Source organism: Carassius carassius, chromosome 15 (genome assembly GCF_963082965.1).
Source record: "Carassius carassius chromosome 15, fCarCar2.1, whole genome shotgun sequence".
Lineage (NCBI taxonomy): Eukaryota > Metazoa > Chordata > Actinopteri > Cypriniformes > Cyprinidae > Carassius > Carassius carassius.
In genome coordinates this window covers 28,893,740-28,905,760 of record NC_081769.1, presented here as the reverse complement: position 1 = coordinate 28,905,760, position 12,021 = coordinate 28,893,740, and the positions used below count along the sequence as shown (strand labels likewise).

The 12,021-nt window shown below is 37.5% G+C and overlaps 1 protein-coding gene across 2 annotated transcripts; it reads right to left on the bottom strand.

Annotated features, from left to right (window-relative positions):
- Positions 1-1,889: 1,889 nt before the first annotated feature.
- On the bottom strand, positions 1,890-9,644 carry LOC132158784 (probable C-mannosyltransferase DPY19L1). Of its 2 annotated transcripts, XM_059568356.1 has the most exons (22): positions 9,283-9,644; positions 8,764-8,788; positions 8,597-8,684; positions 8,228-8,365; positions 7,999-8,119; positions 7,416-7,509; positions 7,245-7,302; positions 7,049-7,140; positions 6,715-6,814; positions 5,962-6,039; positions 5,791-5,877; positions 5,501-5,560; positions 5,341-5,421; positions 5,156-5,257; positions 5,000-5,071; positions 4,718-4,785; positions 3,347-3,371; positions 2,855-2,974; positions 2,564-2,738; positions 2,386-2,485; positions 2,154-2,279; positions 1,890-2,074 (listed from the first exon to the last, which is right to left on the bottom strand). In XM_059568356.1, exons 1-22 carry the CDS (start codon positions 9,488-9,490, stop codon positions 1,903-1,905), a joined length of 2,190 nt encoding a protein of 729 aa, XP_059424339.1. In that variant the 5' UTR covers positions 9,491-9,644; the 3' UTR covers positions 1,890-1,902. The 2 variants fall into 2 exon arrangements, with proteins under 2 accessions (XP_059424339.1, XP_059424340.1); XM_059568357.1 differs by lacking the exon at positions 5,501-5,560.
- Positions 9,645-12,021: the final 2,377 nt, after the last annotated feature.

Here is a 12,021-nt window from a genome sequence, read left to right as displayed (position 1 = left end):
ATATTAACGCTACTCTTAAAAAAACATCCCGTCTCCCTCTATATATAGCAGTCTTCCGTAGCTTTCCAAACTATGTCTTTATTTGAACCAAATACAAGTTCACTGGCTATAAATAATAAATAGAGGTTTATTTTTAGAGCTGTAAGGACGGATTCCGCGGGAAATTGCATGCATACGTGAGTAGGATCAATCTGAAAGTGTCACAACGAACGAGAAAAATCGACTATAGAACATTAAAAACGGTACATTTAAAACCTTTTCTGATAAAATGAACCATGCTTTCACCGGTGCCTCGAAGCACATTCAGAGAGCACAAGAGCAAACGCCACACCTTCAGAATGACATATGCACTTATTTTTTAAACCGCTAGAGGGCCGAATGTTACATGGCTTTAAAGTGGTTGTTTCAAATCATTTTTTTTTTATAAACTTTTACAGCACACCAACGCTAACCAAATAAGTTTTTTTTCTGAGTGTGAATAGGGGCGATTCAAAGAAAATCAAAGTTATATATGCTCTTATTAGCAATTTACAAACACAAAAAGTAGACCTCTTCACCAGTTAAATACAGCAGCCCCTCACTGCAGAGCACAAGATCCAAGGGGCGTGGTTGGATTCACATCTAGGGGTGGAGACGGGTTTAGGTATATGACATGTAAGGTGGAAGGAGTTGGATCTGGATCCAACCACTGCAGCGAGGACCATCTCGCTAAATATGACCACACTGTCCAGATCAGTTAATGAAAACATACATTGTGCCTTTTAAATTCACATCAACATTAACTTAAAAACAACAAAGATCCAATGACTGACTCAAAAAACATTTAATTGGTAAAATAAAAAGTTCCTCACATCTGATAAAATGAAAAAAAGAGTTCTTGAACACTTCACATGCATGTCAATTGAAATGTAAAGGACACTTCTGAATTACAACAGAACACATGCTACAAATTGATATCTTTAATAATACTACGGCAGTGATTACAGTCCTCCAGCTTGTTTTTTTAAAGGACTATTATTATTATTACTACATGATGTCAAAACTTTATGGAATTGGGAAAAAAACTTGTCTGTTGCCATTTCCTTACTCGTGGAAAATGAACGCAACACTAGCACTGGTAAACTTCAGTAAAGAAACCAACATGATCCAAATGAAAATACAGTCGAGCAATACATAAAAAAATTTAAAAAAATATGGCTAATACTGATCATGATTTACACACACACACACACACACACACCAAAGAGTAACAAGCAGTTATTTTTTTACAACCATTGACTGATAAAATTAAGTTTGCAGATTAAAAAAAAAATAACAGTAGAGACTATAATAATCCTCCCGCAAACGATATAACTTTTTATAGGTCACTTTGGTAAGAGCATCTGCCCAAACCAAATCTAAATGTGAAAACTATCCACAAAGTTTTACAAAACGTCACAGGTTGAAAATCCAAGAGTGTAAAAATATTTTATGCACAAAAAGTGAAATGATTTAAGTAAACAATTGTCTGGACCATATGCAACCGGCCAACAGCAGCACCATTGATGGCAAAAATCACAGTTAAACGAATAAGTCATTTTAACAAGCATGAGAACAGATAATTAAAGAAATAGTTAATAAAAAAAAATATGTTTAAAACTGACTCACCCTCTGTTCTGATGAAGAAACAAACTCATCTACATCTTAGATGGAGCTCATTTTCAGCCAATTCATTTTTGGGTGAATTAATCCTTTCAGTAAAAAGGGGTGATTCAATACTGATTGACTCTCACAGCGGTTCAAACATCTCTAACAGCTTATCAAAACAAAACAGACACCCAAGTCCAGGGCTCAAGAAAAACACATCTGACCTTTACCAAAATAATCCTTGCCGTGTACATACGTGTACGGGGATAACTTCTGTTATCTCATATCTCTCACTGTTTTGGGAACTCGCAGGACTTTGTAAATGTCATTGTGAAAGACGGTGGAGAAGTGAGGACGTGAATCCCTCCACATGAGAGTGCAAAGTGGCACTTTCCCTGCATTTTGTGCATCCTCCACGTCCCAGATCTCAGGCATGCTGCAACCAGGCCTGGAGATGAAGAAGAAACACATGTGAGATAAATGAACTGATCAGAAAGTGGTATTAATTTAAAGTATGCAGCATTTACTTGGAGCGTCTGGTGCACCACGAGTCCTCAAGGATGAAATAGTCCACCTGCAGCTTTATTAAGTTTCGCTTCACCACCTCAGCTGGCTTTCGGCTGTACATGGCATACACCATCTTTGTTCTTTCTCTGAATAAGGACAAGTTAAATCAAATGCTTTACATTGACAAAACATTGTGAGAATTCAATACTGTACTGTAATCCAGAGATAAAACGTATGTTAAATCACGTGTACCTCAATCCTGCGTCTTCATAGTGTGGGTGGTTCACTATGGCTCTTCCTGTGGACAGTTTCACACTCGCCATGGTGGGCATTGCACCAGCAAACACAGCATCTACAGGAACATTGCATGGATGCAGAAGTCAGACACTGGTCACATGAAGTGAGATGTTGAACAGCAAAAGTTTCTCACTAGGGCTAGTGTTGTCTTTGACCCATTCCAGGAGCTCTTCTTGAGGGAAGTTACTGAATTCTCCTATGATGCCCCATTGACTCTGCAGGTTGGCGACTCCTTGGACTGCCATGATGGATAATATTCCCACAACCGTCAGCTGAAGTTTAAACTTCTCTCCTACCCAGCCAAATAGCTGCAGATGAAATCAAAACATTAGTCACACCACATAGTAAGAGCTTTTGCTCAAATCAGCTTCCTTGCATTATGGGAATTGTGGGGCGAGTTATGGAGAATGAATAGTTGGGTCACCTGTCTGGAGCAGATCAGACAGGACATGATGCACATGTGAGGAGTGAGGAAGAGCTTCAGCCTCATGATGAGCACAGCCAGCACTGCAAACGCCACCAGCTGCAGACTGTGATACACCAACTAGACAAACATCACAAGATAAAAACAGCCTCTGGATATCAACTTGTACGTCATGGGTCACATACTTTGCATTCAGATCCTAAATTTCATGTGTCATGTGTTTTCTGAATACTTATGTAAATGTGATATTTCAGTTTTTTCTTTTTAATGAATTTACAGACATTTAAAAAATGTTGTTTTCACTTTTTCAGGAGGTTTTCTTTAGATTAATGAAAACAAAATGAATTTAAACAATTGTAGTTTTAGGCTGCAACATGAAATTGAAAAAAAAAAAAAACTTTCTGAATGTACAGTACATTGCTTTATATACATTAATTAAGGGGAAAAAAGCATGAATCATAAAAAGTTACACATGAAATTACAGAAACGTACCACTCCCTTCGCCAACATCTGGCTCCTGAAAAATGGAAGAACAACATTTAGGAATTTATTATCCATTATTATTCAAAGAAATGTAAATATATTCTACTATTAAAAAGTTAGGGGTCAATAAGACTTTTTTAATTGAAAGAATGAAAGAAAAATCATTACTGCAATAATTTAGCAAGTACATAAATTGTAATATAATTGTAATATTACTGTTTTACAGTATTTTTGACCAAATAAATTCAGCCTTGGTGAACCTAATAGGCTTTAATAAAACAAAGCAAAAAAGTACATAATTTTGAACCAGTGTATCTTTTTTTTCTATACAGAAAGATTAAAAATGATTAAATATAATTTATACTAGGGCTGGATATCGATTCAGTTGTTCCAGATCAATTCGATTTCGATTCACAAGCTCTCAAATCGATTCGATTTCGATTGTCAATTCGATTTCGATTACTATATTTATGAAAAAGAAAAGTGAACATAAGTTTACAAGTAGGTAATTAATAAAAAGAAATTAAAACTGTTATAGCTTTAGCATAAAATCAAACCTGTATATTAAACTCTTATTTTAGGTACACGTGGGTACATTAAAACAGAACCCATCTCTAATTTCCAAATGCATACAATTATGTAAAATAAATACAATTTTGATGCAAGATGAAAAATGTATGCTGAAAAAAGTCAGAACAGTCGCATTCCTCGATCAAACAGGATCAAGTTATTTCATTTTTAAGATAAAATAATCATACAATTTTACAAAATTTGCTGTAACATTGAGGCTACAAGCCTATGAACAATGTAGGACAACTAATACTGGCTTATTGGTGATAGTTTACCCAAAAATAAAAAATTATTCATCTGTTTCTGATTTGTAGGATTATTACATCATTTCACCGCTGCATTACAAATCACGCAAATAGCTTTGTTCTTGTCCACAACACTATCGTCGTCGTCTAGCTAGCGAAATCTAAAATGCTTCCATACCTCTGACTTTTTATGTGAAGGTGGCATCAATGTCAAAAAAGCATCTGAAACCGCCATTTTAAGCACAGAATGAATGAATGACAGGTTCGCCTCTCGCTCCTTGGTAACATCATGCAAGGAAAATAAGACGGTGACATCTAGTGGAGAAGACTAGTAATTAGATTAACGTTAATCTTATGTTCAATGTTTGCGGAAATAAATATGGAAAAAAAATCTATTTGTGGCCTTTGAGAATCGATTTTGAATCGACCACATTTGAATTTTTTTACCCAGCCCTAATTTATAAATTTTTTAATTGTGTACTTTTCTTTTATGTAACACTTTTCACATACTGTTCATGTTCACAACAATCATGCCAGTAAAGTGCTGTAGATATAGAATACTTACTGCTCCATTTCATCATCCTCTGACTTTTCTGTAGTTCTATTTCTGAGAAACACAATGTCCTGTATAGTCTGAACTCAGGAAGCAAAAGGAGGAAGAAATAGAGGGAACTTTAGTGTGTCGATTACTTCTACAAAAATGCTTATGACACTAAACCAACCGATAAACACCAAACTGACAGAAACATGTAACCCTAGAATATTGTTGCAAATAGATCAAAGCAGGACATGCACACCAAAATGTAGGAGGGGTAAATCATCCATTATCCAAGTGAAAACAACTCACCGTTCCTGCAATAAAACCCACAATCAGCACATTAATTGGAAGCAGCATGGTTTTGATGTACCGGATGAGAGTCTGCAAACACATTAGGTCTAATAAAAACAGAGCTTTAAGGGGAAAATGATGACTGACTGCAAGGAAATAGATCACATTACCCACCTCTGTTTCGATGAAGTCAAACTCAGCAGCACACGTGTACATCATCGTGTCAAAGTCTTTGTAGCTTGTGAACTTGGATTTGATCAGACTGCTGATGTGGGCCTATAATTCAAAACAAAAAATTTACATTTCAACAGAACCCTAAATCTAACTGATATTCATAGCACTGCTCTCATTTTACCCACATCATCTGATGCCCCAAAGATCACTGAAAGCATGAACTTCAGAATGACAGTGGAGACCACCCATGCAAGGCACTGCATGACCTAACAAAAACACAAAGTGTCAACTCAGGCACATTTTACTGCTGCATCAGTCAGTACTCAGTTCTGCTTGTGCTCTTACCCATGTGAAGAGTCCAGGTTTGAATATACCAACCAAACAACCCCTGAGTGCAATTACCCCCTGAAATGAAAGCAGACCAACCAGTAAACCTGGCATGTTTCTTCACAGTATGTTTGTGTTTGAGGTCATCTATTTGTATGTACTTTGTACTTAGTCATGGATACTTATTTGGTCAGACTATGGAACCATTTAGCCAGTATGGTGTCCTAGGAACTGACTATACCACACTGTGCTTTTCTGAGCAAGTAGCTAATGAGTACAGCAATGAGCATTCACATGGTCCAACTCACCCAGATGGAGATCAGTGAAGAGGCGTAGAAGGATGTCAAGAGCATTGAGTTCCCAAACATTAAAAAAAAACAGACGGCTAAGGAGATCTGTGAGGAACAGTCAGTTCATCAATGAATCAGAAACACAACATGAGCAATACTGTAGCTCTATTAATAAAGTCTTTACATTACCATGTGAGTTACTAAGACAGACTGCATTTTTGCCGGACTCAGATATCCCAGTATATATGAAGCAAAAAGGGATGCCACCTGTAAAACACACACAAATTATTGTCATAGCTTCCTTGCTATCCTGCTGCAAAACAATTTTCTCATAACAGTACAAATTTAAAATTGGATTGCAAAATATTCCTGAGGCATGCAATCATGTTAGGCTTTTCTAGGTCTTCTTCAAGCAAAATATCATTACAAATGACTCTGACTCTGGAGCGAAACTGCATTACGTTTCTATTAGGAAACTGTCAACATCGTTCAAAAGTTTGAGGTCTGTGAGATTTTTTTGTTTTGAAAGAAGAAGTGAAAACTTTCATTCAGCAAGAATGCATTATAACATTAATCAAAAGTAACAGTGAAAACATGGAACAAAAATTTATATTCCAAATAAATTATTATTTTGAACTTTATATTGGTATAAGAATTCTGAAAAAACACTCTTTTTTCACTCTTTTTTCTGAATTCTTTTCAACACAGAATATTTTCTTTCAACACTGATCATGTTTTCTAAGGGACTAAATCAGCATATCTGAATGATCTGTAATTTCTGTTGAAATTCTGAAAATCAACTTAACTACGTTATCATAGAAACATTATTTTAAATTGTAAAAATACTTCACCCTGTTAATGTGGATGTTACATTTAGCTGCTTTCTCTACTTCCTATAAATATCAGCATTAAACAAGTGATTGGGTCTCTTCCATCACTCACCTGGGTAAGCAAGACAAACTGAGCAAACTGCCATGGCAGCATGAAGAAAATATTGGAGATCCCCAGAGCCATCATGGTATTCTTGCTTGGGTTCCTTGTCCTTAAAACAAAATACATTTTAATTGCACAGAATAACCCAAGGTTGTGTGTATAATCATAAACAATGTACACATAAGCAGCCTAAATACAAAAACATTGCTTAAATGTGTCCGGTGACCACATAATACTTAAAAGATCTTAAGTCATCTCAAAGTATGAACGTGAATGAAAGACTGGATATAAACATTCAATTGCTATGATTTGAGATGCAAACTTAGGGAAGAAAGCAAGTTACCGGAGGATGTAAGTGAGCAGAAGCATCTGCAGAACCAGGAAGGGGTAGGAGAAGCTCTCTCTCAGAGGTGGTGTCCACATGACCCGAGTACTCTGGGATTCAAGGGTGTAAAAGAGAGACAAAAACTCTTTAAGTAGCAAAAAAAATTAATAAAATAAAAATTCTCCAAGATGCTTAAGAAAACGATCTGCTTTACCTCTCCATGATTAAAGAAGAAACACAGAACTGTAACAGTGCCACCCAGTCGACTGCCACTAAAAGAACAGCCAAAAAATAAAGTTTTTATTTGCAATCAACGTATAAACTCAAATTTGCACTTTCTTTGGTATTGATTAAAGGACTAGATGTTTATTCTAGGCTGAATTACCTCAGATATGTTCCATAAATGAAGAAGAGGCTCATCATTGCCCCATTTAACAGGAACACAAATGTGACATAAAAGTAAGCAGGATCCCCCAGACCTGTGGAAAAGCCACTCAAGTAAGTAAAATACATGTGAAATGAAAAACACTTGACTGCCAGTCACACAGTGAAGGAAACAGCATTTATTCTCCACTTCAATAAAACTTTATAAAAATCTCCCCTCATAATGAGTGTGTTAGCAGGAGTGAAAATTTGCAAAAAAAGTCAGCGAGTACAAAAAAAAAAGATTCAAGAGTTATTCCTAAAGCATGTATTTTTAATCACAACTACAATGTAGAAAACGTTTCTAAAACAACAAGACAAAGTAAAGATGACTGTTATTTAGAAAGAACAAGGTAATGAATTAACAAGTCATGAATACTTAATTCATGGGCCACAATTTAACTAAAACAAGTTGTTTGAATGTCATGTGTGGGGCTTTACAGGTATTTACATTGTACTGAACTGCAAATGCTCTAAGTTTAAACAACACATAGATGTGTGGGCCAAATAATGGATACTTATTTGATGTTTGGCTTCTCTAATACCTTCACAGCTCTCCACCGGATCTAGACCCTCCCCTCTGTTGATGGTCCAACACATCTTGGTAGGGATCCCAAAGAAATCCATTGTGCTAGTGTATGCTCTGTACCAGCTGGCCAAGACCACCTGCAGTACAAAAGAGCAAAAAAGATGGTCGACTTCAGAACTCAAGCAAACAGTGTGAAATAAAGGGATTTCACTGATATTCAGAAGATGCCAAAGAGCTCATGTCACCTCAGGGTACAAGTTAAACCTCTTCAGAGTGTTTATCACCAGAGGATATTCAGTGAGACGATCGTTCATGATTTTATACAGACCGTCCATGAAAGAAGGAGCCTTGATGATGGTCTTGAAGTAGGAGTAATACAGTCCCTTAAAAGACAAAATAGCATATGCCACTGTGAGACAATGATCTAAATCAGCAAGATATCAATTAAAGTTCAAGCTTAGTAATTAGTTGCAAGGTGAAGGAGAGCTATAAAGATAGTAAACTCAAGACAAAAATAATAGCAAAATGACTCCCAATTTAACATATCTGTATAGACACAGTAAATTATTTAGTTATCATATTGGGGGGGGGGGGGGGGGGGGGGCAATAATAACCATCTCTGTTCGAAAGGCCATCTCCTTTTCCAAAGACGACATGTGTGAAAAATGTCTGTCATTTTCAAACAGATGTGAGAGATGATACCTGAGAAACAAAGGATAGTTTATTTAGTCAGAATAAGAGGAATATTATGTTCATGTTTTAAAGATCTATAGCTACTTACCAGTGTAAAAATCCCACAATAATAGCTGTGGAAATAAACACATCAGGTTATGTGACTTTGTCCAGAGACAGATCGCTACGTGGCCACACTGAAGGACTCTTATCTGACCATACAGAACCAGTGGCTAAGACAAAATGTGGTAAGAGTCGCCTACTTAGAAAAATAAATAAATAAGAATAACTATGCTACACTATTTTAATCAAGTAACGTCTGTGGATAGTTCACATGTACTGACAAACCATAAATGCGTTAATGTATGGTCATCATTGGCTGAGTGAAATGAATGAAATTCGATTGGTTGCTAGTAAACGTGAGCATTCACAAAAAAACCTAAAGATTAAACTTGTCACTTGGAGTTATTCAGGAATAAAACCGATAAAGGATAACTTATATGAGCTCTACTCAACTTTGTTGTTTACGAGCGAGTTTCTATAATACTGAGAATATGCTAGATGCTAATCATGTGAATAACCGTTAGCTAAGTTACCTAACGTTAGCGGCTAAGAAACAAAGCCTTACCGAGAACCAACACTGATATTCCTCTTGCAAAAGCGGAGGGGCTCAAACCTACTTTGCTTCTAATTAACCCTGGAAAAAGTCCGTTTTTACTCTGGGAAGCCGAGCCCTTCCCATCTTTGGCACGCTTGCTTTTCCCTGACGCGGACTGACTCCTGTCCTTCTCGCTGCTCTGGTCCTTGGAATTTGATTTTCTGGCTTTAACTACCATGTTTTCATATTTCTGTCTGTAGCAGGGAAGCGACAGTAGCGTAGATACGCGATAAAACCAGATGTTTGACTCTTCCGAGAGCCTATCATCTGTAGTCCTGCACAGTTCGAGCGCTGTGGGACTTCACTGATCTGTTGAATGAAGTCGCCATCGCCCCCTTCTGGACGCGACGCTCACGCTTGGATGGACGAGGAACCATGACAACGTATTAAATTAGCCCGTTACAATTTACATTTACATTTAGTCTTTTAGCACAGGGGTTTTCAAACTGTGGGTCGCGACCCACTCGTGGGTCACGGAATGGAACAAGGTGGGTCGCACAAAGTCACTTGGCTGCAGCTAATTTTGCGTTTCAATGACACACAGACACTAACACAGTTCAGTCTAGGGCTGCACGAATGTGACGAGTGGGGCGGGGCCTAGTGCCATGGGAACAGAGCTAGGCCGGTGGAGTGATTGGGAAATGAGCAACACTCACCGGTCTCAAGAACCACGGAGGAGATCGGAAAGATACAAAAGAGGAGCGATGACAGTGAAGGACGAGAGAGGACCAGGCCTGGGTTTTATTTTGTGTTTGTTTTTTATTTGTGCACGGCAGTCATCCGAGAGGGGCTGTCGCGCTGTTTTGTGTTTATTTGGTTATTAAAACTTTGTTTGATTGTCCGCCGGTTCCCACCTCTTTCCACGAAGGAGTCATCGAGGCGGTGGGCTGGAGTGAGTTCGCCCCCCCCCCCCCCCCCGGCAACTCACTCCAGCCCACCACATCGAGCACCCTCGGCGGCAGACTCCTTCGCCCTGCTCGATGGCACTGCGGATTCACCCCAGCGGCGAAGGATCTTCGGCAGCGCGCCCCTCCTTCCTCCCTGGCTTCGGCACCAGTGTAAAACATTAAAATCTTCACAATCACAGGAAGAAGGAGGCGGGAACTGGGAACCCACTCATCACAACGATATAGCCCACCAACATTAATAATGAACTGCAATATCCTTAGTGTGATTTTCAAATTGCAATTAAGTCCGTGTGCGTTGCGTGTTTTGAAGGTCTCAGAGCAATGTCATTAAAAGGTTCAATCGGTCTTTTTTTACCTATTTCACAATTATTTTAATCTCCAAACTGTTTTAGATAGTTCTGCTTTGCTTCTTATGCTTTTCTAAAAAAGTGTTGGATTGTGCTCCGTTCTCGCCGACACACACGGAAGGATCATGAATGCAACAAAACACAGCAGCGCAGATCACACTTCACTGGAGTGAGCCTGCTTCACGTTTTTATGGACACTACATATTTTAACGCCAGTAAACAAAAATTAAAACTTGTAAATTTGTAGTGAAATTTTCAGTTGTACTCTAAAATAAAATGGTTATTTTTCTTAAATACTTAATCTCTGTCATAAAAATTTTAAGTAAGATTAGGTTTAAAGTAATTTCACTCGTTGTTTTTTTTTTTTTTTTTAATATTTTGGTGGGTCGTGAAATATATTACACTTGTCTAGGTGGGTCGTGGAATGGAAAAGTTTGGGAACCACTGTTTTAGCAGACACTTTTATCCAAAGCGACTTACAGATGTTTGGACACACCTTCTCATTCATTTCTTTATTTTCATGACTATGAAAATTGTAGATTCACACTGAAGGCATCAAAACTATGAATTAACACATGTGGAATTATATATGGAATTACATAACAAAAAAGTGTGAAACAACTGAAAATATGTCATATTCTAGGTTCTTCAAAGTAGCCACCTTTTGCTTTGATTACTGCTTTGCACACTCTTGGCATTCTCTTGATGAGCTTCAAGAGGTAGTCACCTGAAATGGTCTTCCAACAGTCTTGAAGGAGTTCCCAGAGAGATGCTTAGCACTTGTTGGCCCTTTTGCCTTCAGTCTGCGGTCCAGCTCACCCCAGATGAGTACATTGGAAGTAATCAAAAACAACAAAAAAGCAATGATATATAAATGCTATAACAAGTCTCAGTTAGCTCAAACGCAGTACACATAGCAAGGGCTTTTAAATAAAAAGAAAACAGATAGAATAGAAAAAGAATAGAGCAAGCTAGTGTTAGATGTCTTTTTTTATATAACTTTATAATAAATAAAAAGAAAATAGATAGAATAAAAAAAGATTAGAAAGGTAGTTAGATTTTTTTTTTTAAGAACAGAATTAGAATAGTGAGTGCTAAAGTTGGAGGGTCAAATAAAGATGGAAGAGATGTGTTTTAAGATGATTATTGAAAAAAATGGCTAAGGACTCAGCTCCTTGGATTAAGCTGGGCAGGTCATTCCACCAGGAGGGAACATTTAATTTAAAAGTCTGTAAAATGAAGCGACGTTCACATGAATTTAGGTAAATGGGTGCAGAGCCAGTGGTAGTTTTGTAGGCAAACATCAATGCCTTGAATTTTATGCAAGCAGCTATTGGTAGCCAGTGCAAATTGATAAACAGAGGTGTAATGTGCATTCTTTTTGGCTCATTAAAAATTAATCTTGCTGCCCCGTTCTGGGTTAATTGTAAAGGTTTGAAAGAATTGGCTGGAAG

What these genes read in the sequence shown, in the direction of transcription:
- LOC132158784 (XM_059568356.1), bottom strand. Translation starts at nt 9,490, where the DNA reads ATGGTAGTTAAAGCCAGAAAATCAAATTCCAAGGACCAGAGCAGCGAG. An exon ending in TCTTCTTTAATCATGGAGAG is followed by an intron (nt 7,141 to 7,244) that starts GTAAAGCAGATC and finishes CTTGAATCCCAG; the next exon opens with AGTACTCGGGTCATGTGGAC. An exon ending in GAGGATGATGAAATGGAGCA is followed by an intron (nt 3,372 to 4,717) that starts GTAAGTATTCTA and finishes TCCATTTTTCAG; the next exon opens with GAGCCAGATGTTGGCGAAGG.